Source organism: Denticeps clupeoides, chromosome 10 (assembly GCF_900700375.1).
Source record: "Denticeps clupeoides chromosome 10, fDenClu1.1, whole genome shotgun sequence".
In the NCBI taxonomy this organism is placed as follows: Eukaryota; Metazoa; Chordata; class Actinopteri; order Clupeiformes; family Denticipitidae; genus Denticeps; species Denticeps clupeoides.
In genome coordinates, this window is record NC_041716.1 from 19,556,683 (window position 1) to 19,572,729 (window position 16,047).

Genomic DNA, 16,047 nt, shown 5'->3' on the forward strand with positions numbered 1-16,047 from the left:
TTAAGCACCAATAAATTTGTCGGGAGGGTTAGTTACTGAGTCTCCAACATACACATTACTAGCATGCATTTATTCATTATTATTTTTAGGAATTTTTGAAAAGCCTGTAACTCATGAAGACAGACTAGATATGGTCCACTCATGGTGTGCATAACAGCTGCACACCTCACGATCGGCTATAACTTGAGTACGAAGCGTTTATAACCAGGCAGGTTCCCCCCAGGTCGGAGTATAAGCCGCTCTCCTGAGAAAACCAGCTGAGTCGGGCCATCGATCACCGCGGTAACGCTGCTAAAATCTCTTAGAGCAATTAGGAACCCCCCCACCCCCCATTTCTCGCTCTCCTCCTCCTGCCGCCGCTTTCTGTTTTGCTTTCAAAGTCTATAAGACTTTCTAAATATAGATCGGCGGCCCGTTCCTTTTGTCTCCGCTGTTCCTCGACACTTTTTAAAGAGAAGATATTGTATCCGGCTGACGTCTGAGGTGTAAATTTCGGTAATGAGGCGAGCCGGAGCTACTTTGGCCTGGATGACAGGGGCCACGGCGCTGCTATGTGCATGTATGTGTGTGTGTGTGTGTTGCCCGACAGAAAGCCCCACTGCCCCCTCTGCATGTTTCATGTTGGCATCTCACAGTAATACAGTAACGTGCACTGTGAACGAGAGGCATGGAGTCGTCTGCATGCGTTTCATCACGTCTTTTATAGGTCCTCAGGTAACGCTCAGCAGCGCTCCCGACGTTCCAGAGCCGTGAAAATTCTCGGACTCCGCGTGACATGCCTGACAGCTCGACGGTATGTTCTAGAAATGATATTGCAATATGATTCTGAAATGTGAGTGTGTGTGTGTGTGTGTGGTGGAAAAGTGTCCAGATTTTGAAGAAGACGACGGCGTCGCTTGTGACAGCAGCCATGCCACTGACACCCACCCTGTGCCCGGCACCCGCTCTGAGTCACCGGTCAGGGCCCCGCATGGAAGATTCGTATTCCGACAGACGCCTCATGATCTGTGTGTTTGTTTTGCGTTTGGACGGGGTTCGTCTGAGGTTTGGCAAATGTTGCTGCCGTGATTTTGACCCCTTTATATTCGAGGTCGAGTCAGCAGCCGCAGGAAATTTGTCCGGCCAGCCAATGGCTCGCCTGGATTCTGGCTTGGGTGACGGCGTGTTTTGAACCAGCGGTGTCACCAACAAACGCGATTCAATTAAGGCCACTTGTCTCCTGCAACATCTGGCTGCCACGGTAACAGTGTGTTCAGGAGCGCTCGCGGCGCTGGCAGAAAGTAAATAATTAAAAAAACGGCGGCACTTTGTTGTGACGCCTCTCGCCGCTCGAGCTCCGGGAAGGTGTTAAACATGATTCGTGGGTTCGTGAGTGGCAGCGCCACTTGCTGTGGGGAGTCATCGGCGCGCCATTTGGTGCTTTGTAAGCGATGACTGCGCGTACCCACGGCGGTCGGCAGAGGGAACGAGGGGAGGATGGTGAAGAGGCGGCAGCTTCGTGGAACTCGACTCCTACTTAAAACGTTAAGGGTGATTGCTGGGGTGGTGTCCCTCGTCGTCACGGCGGCGGGGTGGCCTCGGCGATGCGGCTGGCCTGGTTGCAGGTCACTTCCTTCGCTCCGACTGTGGCATTTTGTCGCATTGACAGACCCGTTATAAAAGAAGAGTTTATTACCGAGTCGCGTTGCACCGCGGGAATTCAGGAAGTCCGTCGTGCCAGAAGTGATCCAGGCCTGAAATAGGAGATCTGGCCTTTTCAAAAAAAAAAAAAATGATAATAAATAATAAAAAAAAAGGAAGGGTGTCAGGCTATATCGTCCCTTCTCCCTCCAGCCCTCCCTCTCCCCCCCTCGCCCATTTCTCTCTTCATTTTCCTACAGTGGTAATGAGATGTTTCATTATTTGCATTTCACAGCTTTTAATAGCGAGAGAATTTAGGCTAAGCCCCGGGTTGTCATGGAGGGAGGCTCCACTGGAGAGATGGCTGGCTTAGGGGGCTCTGCGGCTCGGAATAGCCCAGAAACACAGTAGGAACGAGGCGGCTGGATTGGTCCGCGTAGCATTAAACAGACTTTTGTCCAAAAAAAAAAAAAAATGAAGGAAGCTTTTTTTTTTTTTTTTTAGGTATTTATTTTACGAGGGAATTAGTGGTGAATGGTGTCTTCTGCAGCTCCCTTTTCACTGGATGGACCTTAGAAATGAGAGAAGAAATGAATAAAGCGCCGAGGTTAGGACTTATTGGGATTGATGCCGCTGCTGTAATCATTCAGAGCGAATAAAGACAGAAGAAAAAGTTTTTTTTCCAGCGTCCTTGGAAGTGTTTTTCAAGTTCCCTCTCATCAAAAAGTTCTGGAGTGAGGGTGGCTGAATGAACGCGTCTGAATGTCCCGAAGGGCCCTGGTCTCCCGGCGAACTCGCCGCTCACCTTCACGGCCGCGGGGACGGGCTTACGGCCTCCTCCCCCACCCGGGGTCAGCTCGGAGCCGGGCGGAGAGGCTAAGAAGCTTGAGAGCCTTTTAGATCCGCCCTCGTCACTCACCGGCGCGTGGCGGCGTGCGCTCAGCACGGACCCGGGCCAGAACCGGCGATCCAGGCCAGGTCCGCCGATCTCAGCCGGGCCTTGCACGTTGAGACGAGGTGATGAGGCGGCGCGTTCGAGTTTTTTTATTTGTCGCTGCCAACTCTGTGGGATCGGGGATTAACCCCGGGATAATGGCCCTGATGCCCAGTTGAGTGGTTTTAACATTATTGGCTGCCTGAGAATCACACTGACGCAGGCAGGACTTAGGGCCTGTCTCTCTCTCCCTCGCTCGCTCGCTCCGTCTCTCCCCACCCAGCACTGATCCTCTGAGGTCAAGGCGCTCCTCCTGGCCGCGAGGGACAGAAATAAAAAGGGAAATGAAAGAGAAAGGAGGGAAAAAAAAGAACGATCTCCCTCCATCCCGAGCCCACCTCCTGTTCCCCGGTGACGTGATCGGAAGGACCGGGGTCTGTTTGGCTGGAGGAGGGCAGTCACATCGGATCTGGACACGTTCGGCTGACAGGGACTTTAAGTTCTGGTGGCACACTTTACCGCGCCCGTGCCTGCCAGTCAGGCTCGACCGCGGCCGACTCACCATCCCCGACGTCTCGCTGCGGACGGGCTTTTCGTGCTTCATGGCACGACGTTCCGACATGAAAAAAGATTCACACACACGTTAATCTGCTTCACTTTATTCCGACGCTCCGCCTTGCCAAGGAAAAAAGGTCTGAAATCAAGTGGAACCGAGGGGATTTAAATACTTAAGTCTTTTGACCCTTTTTCCTGGCCGCGGCTAAAGGTTATTCGTATAGTGGAAGCTTGGCAGATCCTTTTTATTGTCTGATCCGAGGAATTTTGTTATTTCTTTTTTTAATTTTTTATTATGGGCCGTGTGCAAAAGTGTGAATCAGAGCTCACATTTTTCTCTCTAATTGATTCAGCGATTTTCCGTTTTTATTTGCCCGTGGCCTCGATTGTTCACCAAGTTGTGGTTCTAACCCCAAGCTCGGCTGAAAGATTTGCCTGGCAGCGCGTGATGAAAGGAGACGAACGTGGGCACGTGAAAGCCTCGGTGTTTGTTGTGCGGGGTGAGAGGTGACAGCCCTCGGTGATTACGTTCACGGCACAAAGAAAAGGCCTCGGCGCTGCCGGCTTCGCTTCGTCGGCGGCGCTATGAAATTTTTTTTTCCGTAAGTCCGCTTCCTGACCTCTGTTGTTTCTTTATTCAGCCGTCTGTCTGTTAAATTAAACGGTGACCAAAAGCCATTAAAAAGAATTCGCCGCCTGTCACCCTCGCTCGGCGCCTCGCGCCGTCTTTCAAGTTAGGTGTGTTTGGCCGAGTGGACACGGGAGACACCGGGGATTTATTTGATCTTACAAGCCATCAGGTTCAGAATAACTTTGCCAAACATGACCTGAAGTGTGCCAGCCCCAGAGCAAACGCCGCTGTCACTTCGGCGAACGCCAGCTGTCGTCCCCGATCCCGTCCGACGCGAGCTGACAGGCCGAACGCGCGCACAACAACAAATCAGCGGCGTTCGGCAGCCCCCAACCGAGCCCCCCCTGTTTATTGAACGTCAATTTACTTTTGTGGCGCTCAGGGTGCCGTTACCCCCACACTCGTCCTCCTTTGTCTGGACTCCGTCGCTTGTCTCGTCTTCAGTTCGTCTCAACTCGAGAACAATTATCCGCCCGCGCCTGCTTAATCAGGTCACCGTCGGTTTCGTTTTAATTGATCATGGCAGAGGTAGACATCGTTCAGGTGGTCATTGTGTCACCCCCACCCTGTCTTTCTTTTCTAGATAAAACCGTCCCTTTTTACGCAGACTTCATTTTTCCGTGTTGTTAAACGGTTGCCTTTAATTACCGTTTCTCAGTTAGTGGAGGGATCAAGTGGGAAATGGGGCTGCCAAGCAGACTTCATTTAGGAGGGGGGGACCGGCCTGAAGCCGTCTCTGCAGCGTGGTGATGCAACGCGGCAATAATTTTTTTTATTATTTAAGAGATGCTCCGTTTTGTCCTCACCTATTCAGCCTCTCATGTTCGAAAAGCCGGTGGCAAATGTGCCAAAAGTTATGATTATTGACCAAGACGGTGCTTCTTTTTGTCCCCAGACTCACTACAAGAGAAGAACCCACCAGATTGTCCAATGAATAACAGGAAGGAAGACATGGAGATCACATCCCACTACCGGCAGCTCCTGCGAGAGCTGAACGAGCAGCGTCAGCACGGCATCCTCTGTGACGTCTGCGTCATCGTGGAGGGCAAGATCTTCAAGGCCCACAAGAACGTGCTGCTGGGCAGCAGCCGCTACTTCAAGACGCTGTACTGCCAGGTGAAGAAGGGCACGGAGCAGCAGGCCACCATCACGCACTTGGACATTGTCACGGCCCAGGGCTTCAAGACCATTCTGGACTTCATGTACTCCGCCCACCTGGCCCTCACCAGCAAGAACGTCATCGAGGTGATGTCGGCCGCCAGCTACCTGCAAATGACCGACATCGTGCAGGCGTGCCACGGCTTCATCAAGGCCGCGCTGGACATCAGCATCCGCTCGGAGCTGGCCGACGAGCTGGCCGACTTCGAGATGGGCACCGTGGCAACCTCTGCCGGCGGCGCCATCGGCGGCATCAGCGGAGGGGCGTCCGAGGCCCTGGCGTCCATGATCTCCGGACGGAGCTCGTCCCCGTGGCTGGCCCGCCGCACCAGCCCCGCCAACTCCTCAGGAGACTCCGCCATAGCCAGCTGCCACGAGGGAGGAAGCAACTACGGCAAAGAGGACCAGGAGCCCAAAAGCCACGAGAGCCAGGACGACGTCTGCTCCCAGCCGCTGTGGCCCGCAGACTACCGCTCCGTCCAGGTCAAAGAAGAGCAGGTCTCGCCCTCCAACTTACAAGATGGTTCGAGCCGAGGCCCTCAGGGGCCCGGAGGAGAGCAGGGCCACGGCGGAGAGGGTGGCTGGACCCCGTCCGGATCCGGCCGGAGGAAGAACCGCAAGAACAAGGACACGGTGCGGCACATCACCCAGCAGGCAGAGGGGGACAGCCGGGCCGCGTCTCCCGTGCCCTCGATGCTGTCAGCTTCCGCCTGGAACTTCAACAACCAGGACATCCCAGGTAGGACGTGCAGCCCTCTGCACTCTACTGGGAGCCGGGCGGGGTGCGAGGAGATGGGTGATGAATGCCTATGCATGTATTTAGCTGGAGATGACCCCTATTTTATCTGCTCCTCTCACTAGGCGGTCGGGGAACATTTTTTACTCGTTTTTTCCTTACGTCACTTTGAATGAACCATCGTACGGTTGCGGGTTTGAATAGGGGGGGTCGCCAAGGAAGGTTTCAATACATCGTAGTTTTGCAAAGCTGCTTATCCAACATTATGCTTCCATCATGGAACACAGCACCATAAGTCATCATTCTCTGGTCAAATTTCCCACCAGTACTCAGATCCACAAATATATTAAAAGTTCTGGTGGCTGAAGACGTCGTGTCCTCCTGTGTCTTCCTACATGGCTGGAATTGTTTTATTTTTTTGGTGAAATTTTGGAGGAAATTTTGATGTAGGTCCCTAGAGAACATGTGAATGTTCTCAATTATGCATGTTAATAAGCAACTATTGTAATCAGCACTCTAAAAATATTCTGTCATTCTGAATAAGGTCGGTATTCAGAATATTGCCGTGCAGTCCGTGGTATTTTCATCCCGTGATTACGATCTTTCTCCAGCTTTAAAGTATCCTCTATGAATGCATTCTATGTCCTTTGAATGGCTTAGTGATTTTTTCCCCGCCTGTCAACCTAAAAAACAAAAGCGGAACATTTTAGTCCGGGGTGAGAAGGCCCTACCTGTCCCCTCTGCATTTAGCTCCAGGAGCTGATAGGTACGTAGATCATTAAAAGTGAGGCAACACTAATCTCGTGTGTATTGAAGAAGCTGGCTGTGAAATGGGCACACGCACACTTTAAGAAAAACAGGATAATTGAATTGACCTCGGTAGCTGTGAGGATTAAAGAGGTGTCCTGTCTCCCTGATTGGAGGCTCCGCCCCGCGGGGGTTTAGGGAAGGTCCTCCAAAGTGTGGTTGGCGAGGGGGGAGGGGTGGATGAAGGAGGAGGAAGAGGAGGAGGAGGAGGGACGAGATCCGCAGCAAACCGACGAGCTCAGCGCTAAAGCGCGCGAGTGGGGCAGGTACACACTCTGGCGCTCACCGAGAGCCACGCCCGACTCCCGAAGCTATAGCTCACTGCTCCGCATCATCTACATACTTCTTATTTAGGTTATTACCGATCATTCTGTCACTCCTTTCCAGGTCACACGTCCTTTGCTATCAATGACACTTCACATGATATTCAGTGTCAAATGGACTTTCCCTGCATGTTGTGGTTTCGTCACCTCGTTCGGTATTTTCGTTCGAGTATGAGGTGGGGAGAGGAATCCCCTTTACGATATCAGTGGCATATCTCATATTCGGCGCTATACTTTTTTTTAAATGAAAGTATGTTTACAATGAAATACTTGTCCATTCTGTCTTATAGCTCATGATAATCAATAACAGACACTGTAGTAAGGAGGACAGCACACATGAAGATGTCCCCTTCCACAAAGAAGTCACATTTCCGACACGATTGTCGCCCTGAGCCATTTCCTCCCAACTAAGTATATAGGCTGAAAATCCTTTGATTGTGTCCCTTAATTGCTTCTATTCATTGAAATTGGCATTGTCTATCTCTCCACTGGACTGGAAAGAAGCCGCCTCCACTGTTTGCCGGCTTTTGTTTAATGTTCCAATAATGTAAGAAATGAATGTTTGTCTCCCCGAGATAAGGCTCGTCCTCGACGCCGCTTCTTGTATGTCTCTTTCCCTCTCTGTGCTCCTTAAAGATCATTTGCAGCACAGCCCTGGAATTACAGCCTTCAAGGCCACTTAGAGCCCATTTAACCGTCGCCCCTAAAACCGTTGCCACTCGTACGTAACCCCGGGCCCTCTGGAGTTACAGCCGAGGGCCCGTGCTCCGCCGCTCTAATGTCCTCGGAGGAGTTTGCCCAGGTTTGACGAAAAGGCCACGGGAAGTGTCTAGTTGCAGGTTTCGCTCTTCCGTGGCACGGCAGCTGCCAAGCGGTGGCATTTTCTCCCAGCTTCATTTTCCTGGCAGAATCCGCGTCACCACTTCGTAGGTTTGTGTCGTCATGGTTACAGTGGGCACGATGGCGAGTACGGGAAGGTGATGCCACGTTCCGTCGCGTTGTCGCGTTGGTTTAATTGCCGTAATTGGTAGATGTTGGAGGTCAAATTCCGGCGTTCGTTTAAAGGTCACCTCTTCCATTTACTGGTAATCCCAAATGTGTACAAATAGGGCTTTTATTGGTTCAGCCCTAAGCGAAGGGTCAGGGCTCTCGAGTGTGTTTGCTGTCTTAGCGGAGCGGGCAGAGATTACCAAGGGCGATTAGCGGGCCGGTCCCGCCCGGAGCCACGAAGGCTGGGAGGCCGTCTGCAGTCCGAAGGTCCACTCCACTCGCGCTGCGGACCCCAGGGCGCTTTCCACGAACATCCCTCACCCTCTTTCCTCGGATCGCTCGGCGCACTTCCACTAAGAGCTCCGGCTAATTGCTTCATTTCTTATTGATAGCGTTTGTCCATACGTCTGAGGACTTAAACAGTTCCAGGGGAGTGTCCCTCTCACAATGCAGCTTACAAGTTAAGTTAATCCTGAAGCTGGGCAAGATAATAGGCTCGGCCTGCTTCTCCAAAGTGAAGCCCGTCATCTGGTCGTATGCCAGTCTTATAAGGTTCATGTTGAAACTAGCGGTTTCTGAAGTAGAGCCTGAGTTTCTCAGAACGCTATTAGCTATTATGCAAGTTTTGATGTGCACCGGTTGAAAGCGGGTCTCGGCTCTTCTCAAGTCATGGGGCTGTTTGTAAAAGGAGTTTATGCAGAATCGAAATGGGTGCCATTGTCTCTCCACCGTCCGGCCTCTCTTTGGTTGGTAATGCCATCAGGTCGAGGAGACTGCATCTTTTCCTCCACCTCTGTCCCAGAAATGAAGGGGAACTCTGTACCTCCCCAGCACAAAAATGCCACACCATGCATCTTCCCACTGATAAACTGCCGAAAAGAGAAGAGCGCATCGCCCTCATTGCCACATACTCTACCTCCACTAGTCACAACTTCCAGCACGTATCACCTAGCTGAGCTGGACTAACCGGAGGAACCCTTTTAAAGAGTTACTGAGGAATGTCACATCACGGAATAGCTCATGGAATATAAGCATCAAGATTGATGGTCATGACTTGTCCTCGCCCAGTGAAATAAAGGCTCCTTTCTGAATTCATTGCAATTCATTTTCATCACATGAAAACACACCCACATTCACAGGTTTACCCCATTGAGATAAAAGTGTAAAACCGATGCCTGTTTGCACTGGGGAGTTTTTCTGGTGCACAGGCAGCAGGTGACATCAGGGGCATTTTGGTTCTAATCAGATGCCTGGCCGCTTCCACGCCAACCATTTATTCGGCTTTGTGTTATCTGTCTCTTACCAGGTTAAAATGGAAGCACGGCAAATAGCTCCCACTAGATGCTTTTACTCATTCTGGACTAGTTTGACTGTCTCAGTCTATTAATATTTTTCCTTGTAATTCTTTTTCTGTGAAATTTCCTTTTTTTTGGCGGGGGGGGGCTTTTTTTCTGTGTTCCTTTTTCGATGTAAAGTGTAGGCGTGGTTCTCTTATCATGGTGTCTGTGATGTGTGTGCATTGTCTTGTTTATATCTTACTGAAGACCGTCTTACTCTCCCCACAGATATAAGAAATATCTCGAAATTGGTAGTAGTGTTTAAAAAGTGAGTATTTGTACAAGGTTTGTACAAAGGTAATATGGTGAAATTGTAGAATGGTAGGTTTGATGTGGGGTTTGAGAAGGCTTAATAAATCGAGGTGGTTATCTTAATTGCATTATAGATATATATAACACTCAAACACATATATGAAAATAATTGTATGTGTGTGTGTGTGGCCTGGCATATGCCTGCTGTTCCTGGTATGTATAATCACAATTACACTTGATAAACCCCCCAAGGCTGAAAGAATGTGACCCCACACACACACTACTTCACTTGCCTCTTTTAGACTGTTTGCATGAGTTCAATAGGTCAGTGTGACTGTTTGGCTCGTGACACGGTGCTCATGTTTGCTTCCGTGTCTGAGAACACCTGCAGCGATGTGATCGAGAAATATTTCCTCATTGTGTTTTCAGTGGAAATGATACATGATGAAATGCGAGTGGTGAAATCCTGTGTGTTTGAGCTCCGTTATCTCACTCTGGTTTCATCACGCAGACCACTGTGCCTCCCCAGTTCTCCAGTGAAATAGGAGGATGTAAAATCGCCTTAAGGCTCATAGGCTCATATACGCTCAACATTAGAGACGGATACAGAGAGGGGGTTCTTCTGGTTCACTTGTCCGTATTGGGAAAGCTTGCAGATACAGACAGAATGAAACATTGCAAATTGTGAGGATGTCATCAAGTGAGGTGTGTCATCAAGTGAAAATGGCTCGAGATCCATAGAGAGATTATGCAATATGGTAAAAAAAAGTTTTGCTCTTTCTTCATATGTTACTACAATCTCCTCTACCAATGCTATGTTTTTTAGATTGAAAAGTACAAAACTCTACACTCTGCCCTCTAGTGAATCTATTGGATAACCTTGATGCCAACATAAATGACATGTGGAAGTATGTGGACATTGTCTGGTAAAACTGTTCATAAAGGGAGGATAAATTAACCTTAAGTGTTCATGTATGTCTCCCATTGCTGTTTAGATTCTCTCTCTCCATCTCTCTCCTCGGCTCGAGTCTCTGTAGTCTAAAGGTGAACACTTGAAATAATGAGAGCGCCCCCCTTTTGCCCCATCCTCTCAGTATTCTCCCAATAGTATTTACACCTCATTAATCTTGAAATAGGTTTAATATTTAAAACACCGTGAACACAATCTCAGCCGCCCCTTCACCCTGCCACCTTTTTGGAACCCCCCCCCCCCCCCCCCCCCCCCCCCCCCCCCCATCTCCTTTCTCTCCCAGTTTAATAATCTACTTTCATATTTCCACCTAATACACTACTGCCCCATTAAAACCCAAATGGATTTAATATTTCAGAACTCGGGCTTAATTTTTAACCCCCACGCTTCCTCCTCCAGCTTTATGTCTCAGTGCTTCCTTCGATGGAAGGAAATGGACATTCTGTGATGTACCTATTTTACATTTCTTGAAAACTCCAGCATCGCTTCCCATTTTGAGGCGTCACAGCAGAACTGAGTGAAAGAACGATAAAGATAGAAATTTTGGAGTCATCGTCCCACCGCAGTGACCTTTGGTTCCCCTTTCGCCCCATTTGCCCCCCACTACCCAGCGTGTCCCGTGTGTTTTTTGTGTCCCCTCAGTGGGGGTTGAATGCCTGTTTGTTCTGCGAGAGCCGTCATGTTGGACGCTCAGACAGGACTCCAGTGTTCCGCCTCCTTTCGTTCCCTTGTTCTCTTGCTTCTCTTGCTTCTCTCCACCCCACCGGCCCAACATCACTCTCCCTCTCCGCCTGTTTTTCTCTCTCTCGCTCCATTCTGTCCTCCTCCGGCAAAACACGTGGGGTTTGGAGAAGCCGTCGCCCGTGCACCTTAGACACAAACACCAGTGTGCATTCTCTTTCAACTCTCTCCCTCCATTTTTACTTCCTCTTTCTCCCACTTGAACAACAACCATATCTTTTATTCCCAACCTACCTTCTCCCTCTTGCTCACTATCTCTCTTTTCTTTATTATAGCAGAAAGAAAGACTCCTGTCTCTCTGTCCCTCCCTCTCTTTCTCGGTCTCTCACTCGGTAAACCATGGCTACCACAGCTCCTCACCACCCACGGCTGCTTTTGTGTCATTTCTCCCCAGCATTGTGAGCCTTTTGGACAGCATCACAACCAAAGTCCCCAGTGTCCTGCTCGGTGTGTGTGGACTTTCCACCCTCCCTCTGCCGCTCTCGCGCTTCCTCCCCCTCGCTGGCGATGTCAAATGCCAAGCCAAGGCTTTATTTTATACATCACTCAAAAATAACTATGCTCTCCCCCCTTCACACACGGACACACACACATACACACACACACACTGCGCCCGCTGCCTGCCACCTTTCTCTACCAAATAACTCAACACCTGCTCTATTTATAGAGGGCCTTGGCTTCTGTAGTAATAAGTGCTTCTGGACAGGAAGAGCCCCCTCTTCACTGCAGATGATGTCATTTTCCAAAGCGTCAGCAACCCCCCACCTCTGACCAGACTGTCACTGGAACCTGGAGGAGAAGTGGAGGGGGAGGACAGAGGGAGGGGAGATTTTGAATTTTAACACCACCTTCCATTCAGCAACTCATTACAATGGCTGTAGTACAACAAAAAAAATCTTGCCGTGAAGTAGACCCTTCATAACCCTACAAATGGTACCCAAACAATTACAATGTGTGAGGGTTGTTGATCATGCCTACAGACTCCTGCCTATGTAAACTTGATTCAAATTTGTATTTCGAGTTCCAGAAATAATTACAGTTCTGTGTGACTGGAACCAGTTTAGTGAAAAAGGACTAACAGATACCTTAGCAAGGATGAAAGTTGTACTTTGTTTCCTAATATTTTCTCACACCATTTATTCACTGCACTGGAGCAACTTCTCACAATGCAAGTACAGTTCACAGCCATGTTGGCAGAAGGTTGTTCGAATCCCGATCCGCCAAGGTGCCACTGAGGTGCCACTGAGCAAAGCACCGTCCCCACAAACTGCTCCCCATGCGCCTGTCATGGCTGCCCACTGCTCACCAAGGATGGGTTAAATGAAGAGGACACATTTTCGTCTGCAGTGTTTCACAATGACAATTACTTCACTTTCACTTCACGGAATTTGCATCAGTCAGTGTAGGTCCTGCAGTGGCCATGAAATATCTGTATCCACAATAGATCTGTTATTGGGCCTAAAAAGTTAGGTCTGGCCCAAGGCCGATAAAATTCGGCCTGAGCTGACGAGTACAGCTTTTAAAAGCCTGCCTTTTTTTGCGTGCACTACGAGTGGAAAGGAAATGTGGTAGGGAAATGAGCTGGTTTAAAACGTAATTGCCAGAATTAGCCTCCGTTTCACCTCCTCAGCATACATTTTTGAATCTCTCTCTCTCTTGATTATTAAAATCCATCGCCTGACGACGGTGGCTAAGAATTGCAAATATAATTAACATTTTGTAAAATTTATTAAAACTAATTTCCGACATGCAAAACACTTTTACCAATCACCAAAACAATTTTACAAGCTGTGAATCATATGGGAAGGAAAGGTACTATAGACCAGTAGTTTTTGTTTGCTGACTGAACATTTACAGCTTTAATACACATCACATGTATGCACTTGTCCACCTTAGACTCTTTCACATTGTATTGTTTTACTAGATGAATCAAGACTGAGTAAATGTCAAAACAGGAAAAAATCGATACTGTAATAGCCGCCCTATATCTGGAGATCCCGTCTTTTCCTGTTCTCTTAGCTGCCTTGACCTCCTTCCTCCATAGATAAAGCAGCAAAGATATTTTACCCCCAGGTCAAAGAGTCCTTCCCCTTCTTAATTGCCAACTAGTAGAGCCTCACTTCCACCCCAAGGCTTGGCAGCAGAGATAATGGTCCTGACCAAAAATCCTCAACATGACGAGAGAAATTAAATTTCTAGCCTGTAGTTAGATTGTCAGAGTGTAGTTGACAGCTGCTTTGTGTCATGGATCCTCAGTTGCAAAGAACTAAGAGAACTTAGGAGAATAACTTAGTCTACGTCAGAAAATAACTGGAGACAAAAAGAGGCCACAGGCCAGCACAGACCTTCCGTACAATTTGAAATCAGCATAATGGACATTCCCCCAACAATCGGATCACAAGTCCATCCCTCATTGGGTTGTCCATCAATATTGACAAAGGGTGACCAACAACCAAAAAATGAAATTATGTTTAAGTTTAGAGAACCTATATGTGTGTCTAGTCACAAATGCCCATAAGTTGTATCCAACCAGTGTACATTGTCTGCCAAACTACACCTGAGACAATTCACTGTAAAATTGTATGACGGTAACAATATGTAAGGCTCACAAATATCCAAATATTATAAAACTATTCAATATACTTCAATACACTCAATATACAGATTTTATAGTTTATAGGATTTTAATATGACTGATTTTAAGACCAACATCACTTGGTAGTAGCCTAGTGGGTAACACACTCGCCTATGAACCAGAAGACCCAGGTTCGAATCCCACTTACTACCATTGTGTCCCTGAGCAAGACACTCAACCCTAAATTGCTCCAGGGAGACTGTCCCTGTAACTACTGATTGTAAGTCGCTCTGGATAAGGGCGTCTGATAAATGCTGTAAATGTAATCACTTCCCAAGGTCTAGGGAAGTCCTAAAGGGTCATGAACAATTCAAATAGTATGTTTGGTCTCATGGCAACCAATGGAACTGTCTCCATTCTTTGACAACAAGGTTCCTATGCAGCTGAGGGGCAATATCCCCAATAGCCCCAGACTGTCATTTAATACTTCAAGCAATACTGACCCCAATTTTATGTTCTAGGGATGTCCATTTTTACATGTTAATATGTTTGTATATATATATACACACACACACACACACACACACACATACACATGTTTTTATTTATATATATATGTATGTGTGTGTGTGTGTGTATATATATATACATATATATATACACACACATACATATGTATATACATTTGCCTTTATTACAGACTATATATATATATATATATATATATAGAGAGAGAGAGAGAGAGAGAGAGAGAGAGAGAGAGAGTCTGTAAAAAAGGCAAAGACATTATGTGTGCACACGCTGTGTGTCGCGCATTGTGGTTGGTGAATGGTGATGATGAAATGATTTCCATGTATGCCCCCTCAATTCTATAGGCTCAGCCGATTAAAACAGGCTGTGAACCATTCAAATCGATCAATGCGATCGCGAGAAATGTCTACATGTATTTACCCAGAATTACAAGCAAAATGCACAAGTCCAGAACATGAGACAGAGATGAAAGAAGACTATGATGGCACAGCAAAAAAGCTCATTTTTAGCATATTCTGGTGCAAGGAAGTAGTTTGTTCTTTTGAATCTTCATCTGAAGAAGAAGGTCTCTTGTGTGCAGAAGAAGATGAGGCGGACAATAGTGCTGCATCCGTAGGGTGAAAACACCCATACACTGCAGAAAATGCCAGGTGCCACTATACCTCACTTCTAAAAAGAACTGATTCAAGCAATGGCATTATACACAATAATGTAGATATAGCTTGTTTATTCCATTGACAGTTGGAATTGTTTATTTTTATACAACAGTTATATTTTTCAATTTCTAATAAATATTGTTTGTGTTCAGCAAATTTATTTTGCATGTATTTCTTTTGAATGGAAAAATATATATACATATATGGGGAAAAAACAGCTGAGCCACTTAGTTCTCACTTTGACCTTATGGCACGGTGCTCCATCATGCTGGAAAAGGCATTGTTCACCAAACTGGTCTTGGATGGTTGGGAGAAGCTGCTGTTGGAGGATGTTTTGGCACAATTCTTTATTCATGGCTGTGTTCTGAGGCAAAATTGTGAGTCAATCCACTCCCTTGGATGAGAAGCAGCCCCACACATAAATGGTCACAAGATGCTTTACTGTTAGAACAAGACAGGACTGATGGTCGTGCTCACCTTTTCATCTCCAGACAATCATTTTTCAGATGCCCCATCAGAGAAAATGGCGTTACCCCAATCCTCAGCAGTCCAATCCCTGTACTTTTTGCAGAATATCAGCCTGTCGTTGATATTTTTCTTGGAGAGAAGTGGCTTCTTTGCTGCCCTTCTTGACACCAGACTATCCTGCAAAAGTCTTCACCTCACTGTGGGTGCAGATGAACCCACACCTGCCTTCTGCCATTCCTGAGCAAGCTCTGCCCTGGTGGCACCCCGATCCCGCAGCTGAATCATCTTTAGCAGACGCATTGCCCTCCTTTTAAAGCATCCAGTCTGCCTTTCTAGCTCAATCAGCAGGACAAGTTAAGGCAAAGAGGGAGGAGTTTATGCAAATTGCCACAATAAAAAATGGAAAACCAGTATTCTCAAAACTTTTGGTCATGACTGTACTTCCTGTTTACAGTAGTTGACATTGCTACCAACCACGAACAATACATCCCATGATCCTTTGGGGGACTTTTATTGTCTAAAACCTCTAGAAAACAGTTGGTGTGGGTGCTGGATGGAGGGACACTCCAGTGGCTGCCGCTGGGCACGGAGCTACACCAGGCAGCTGTTATTGATCAGCATGCAGCGCTTACCCAGAATGCTTTTGGGAAAGGATATCCTCTTGGCAGCGGCGGGGACATTGGTTCCCTGCACGAGGTGGAGCTGACACTCCCACCCACCGCACACCAGGACTCCCCAGGTTTCTCACATCGCATCAGTTTCA

The 16,047-nt window shown here is 47.8% G+C and overlaps 1 protein-coding gene across 7 annotated transcripts in view; it reads left to right on the plus strand.

Moving 5' to 3' along the window:
* zbtb46 (zinc finger and BTB domain containing 46) overlaps positions 1-16,047 on the plus strand; it is a 60,480-nt gene that overhangs the window by 5,868 nt on the left and 38,565 nt on the right. For 4 of the 7 annotated variants that reach the window (XR_003751094.1, XM_028994629.1, XM_028994628.1 and 1 more), the window contains exon 2: positions 4,636-5,637. Coding sequence is in view for 6 of the 7 variants with exons in the window: in XM_028994629.1 (XP_028850462.1) it covers positions 4,671-5,637 (967 nt within the window). In the remaining variant the exon portion in view is untranslated. Of the gene's footprint in view, positions 1-440; positions 560-706; positions 794-4,635; positions 5,638-16,047 lie in introns of those variants that run through there. The other 3 variants (XM_028994630.1, XM_028994633.1, XM_028994632.1) reach the window with 2 other exon arrangements.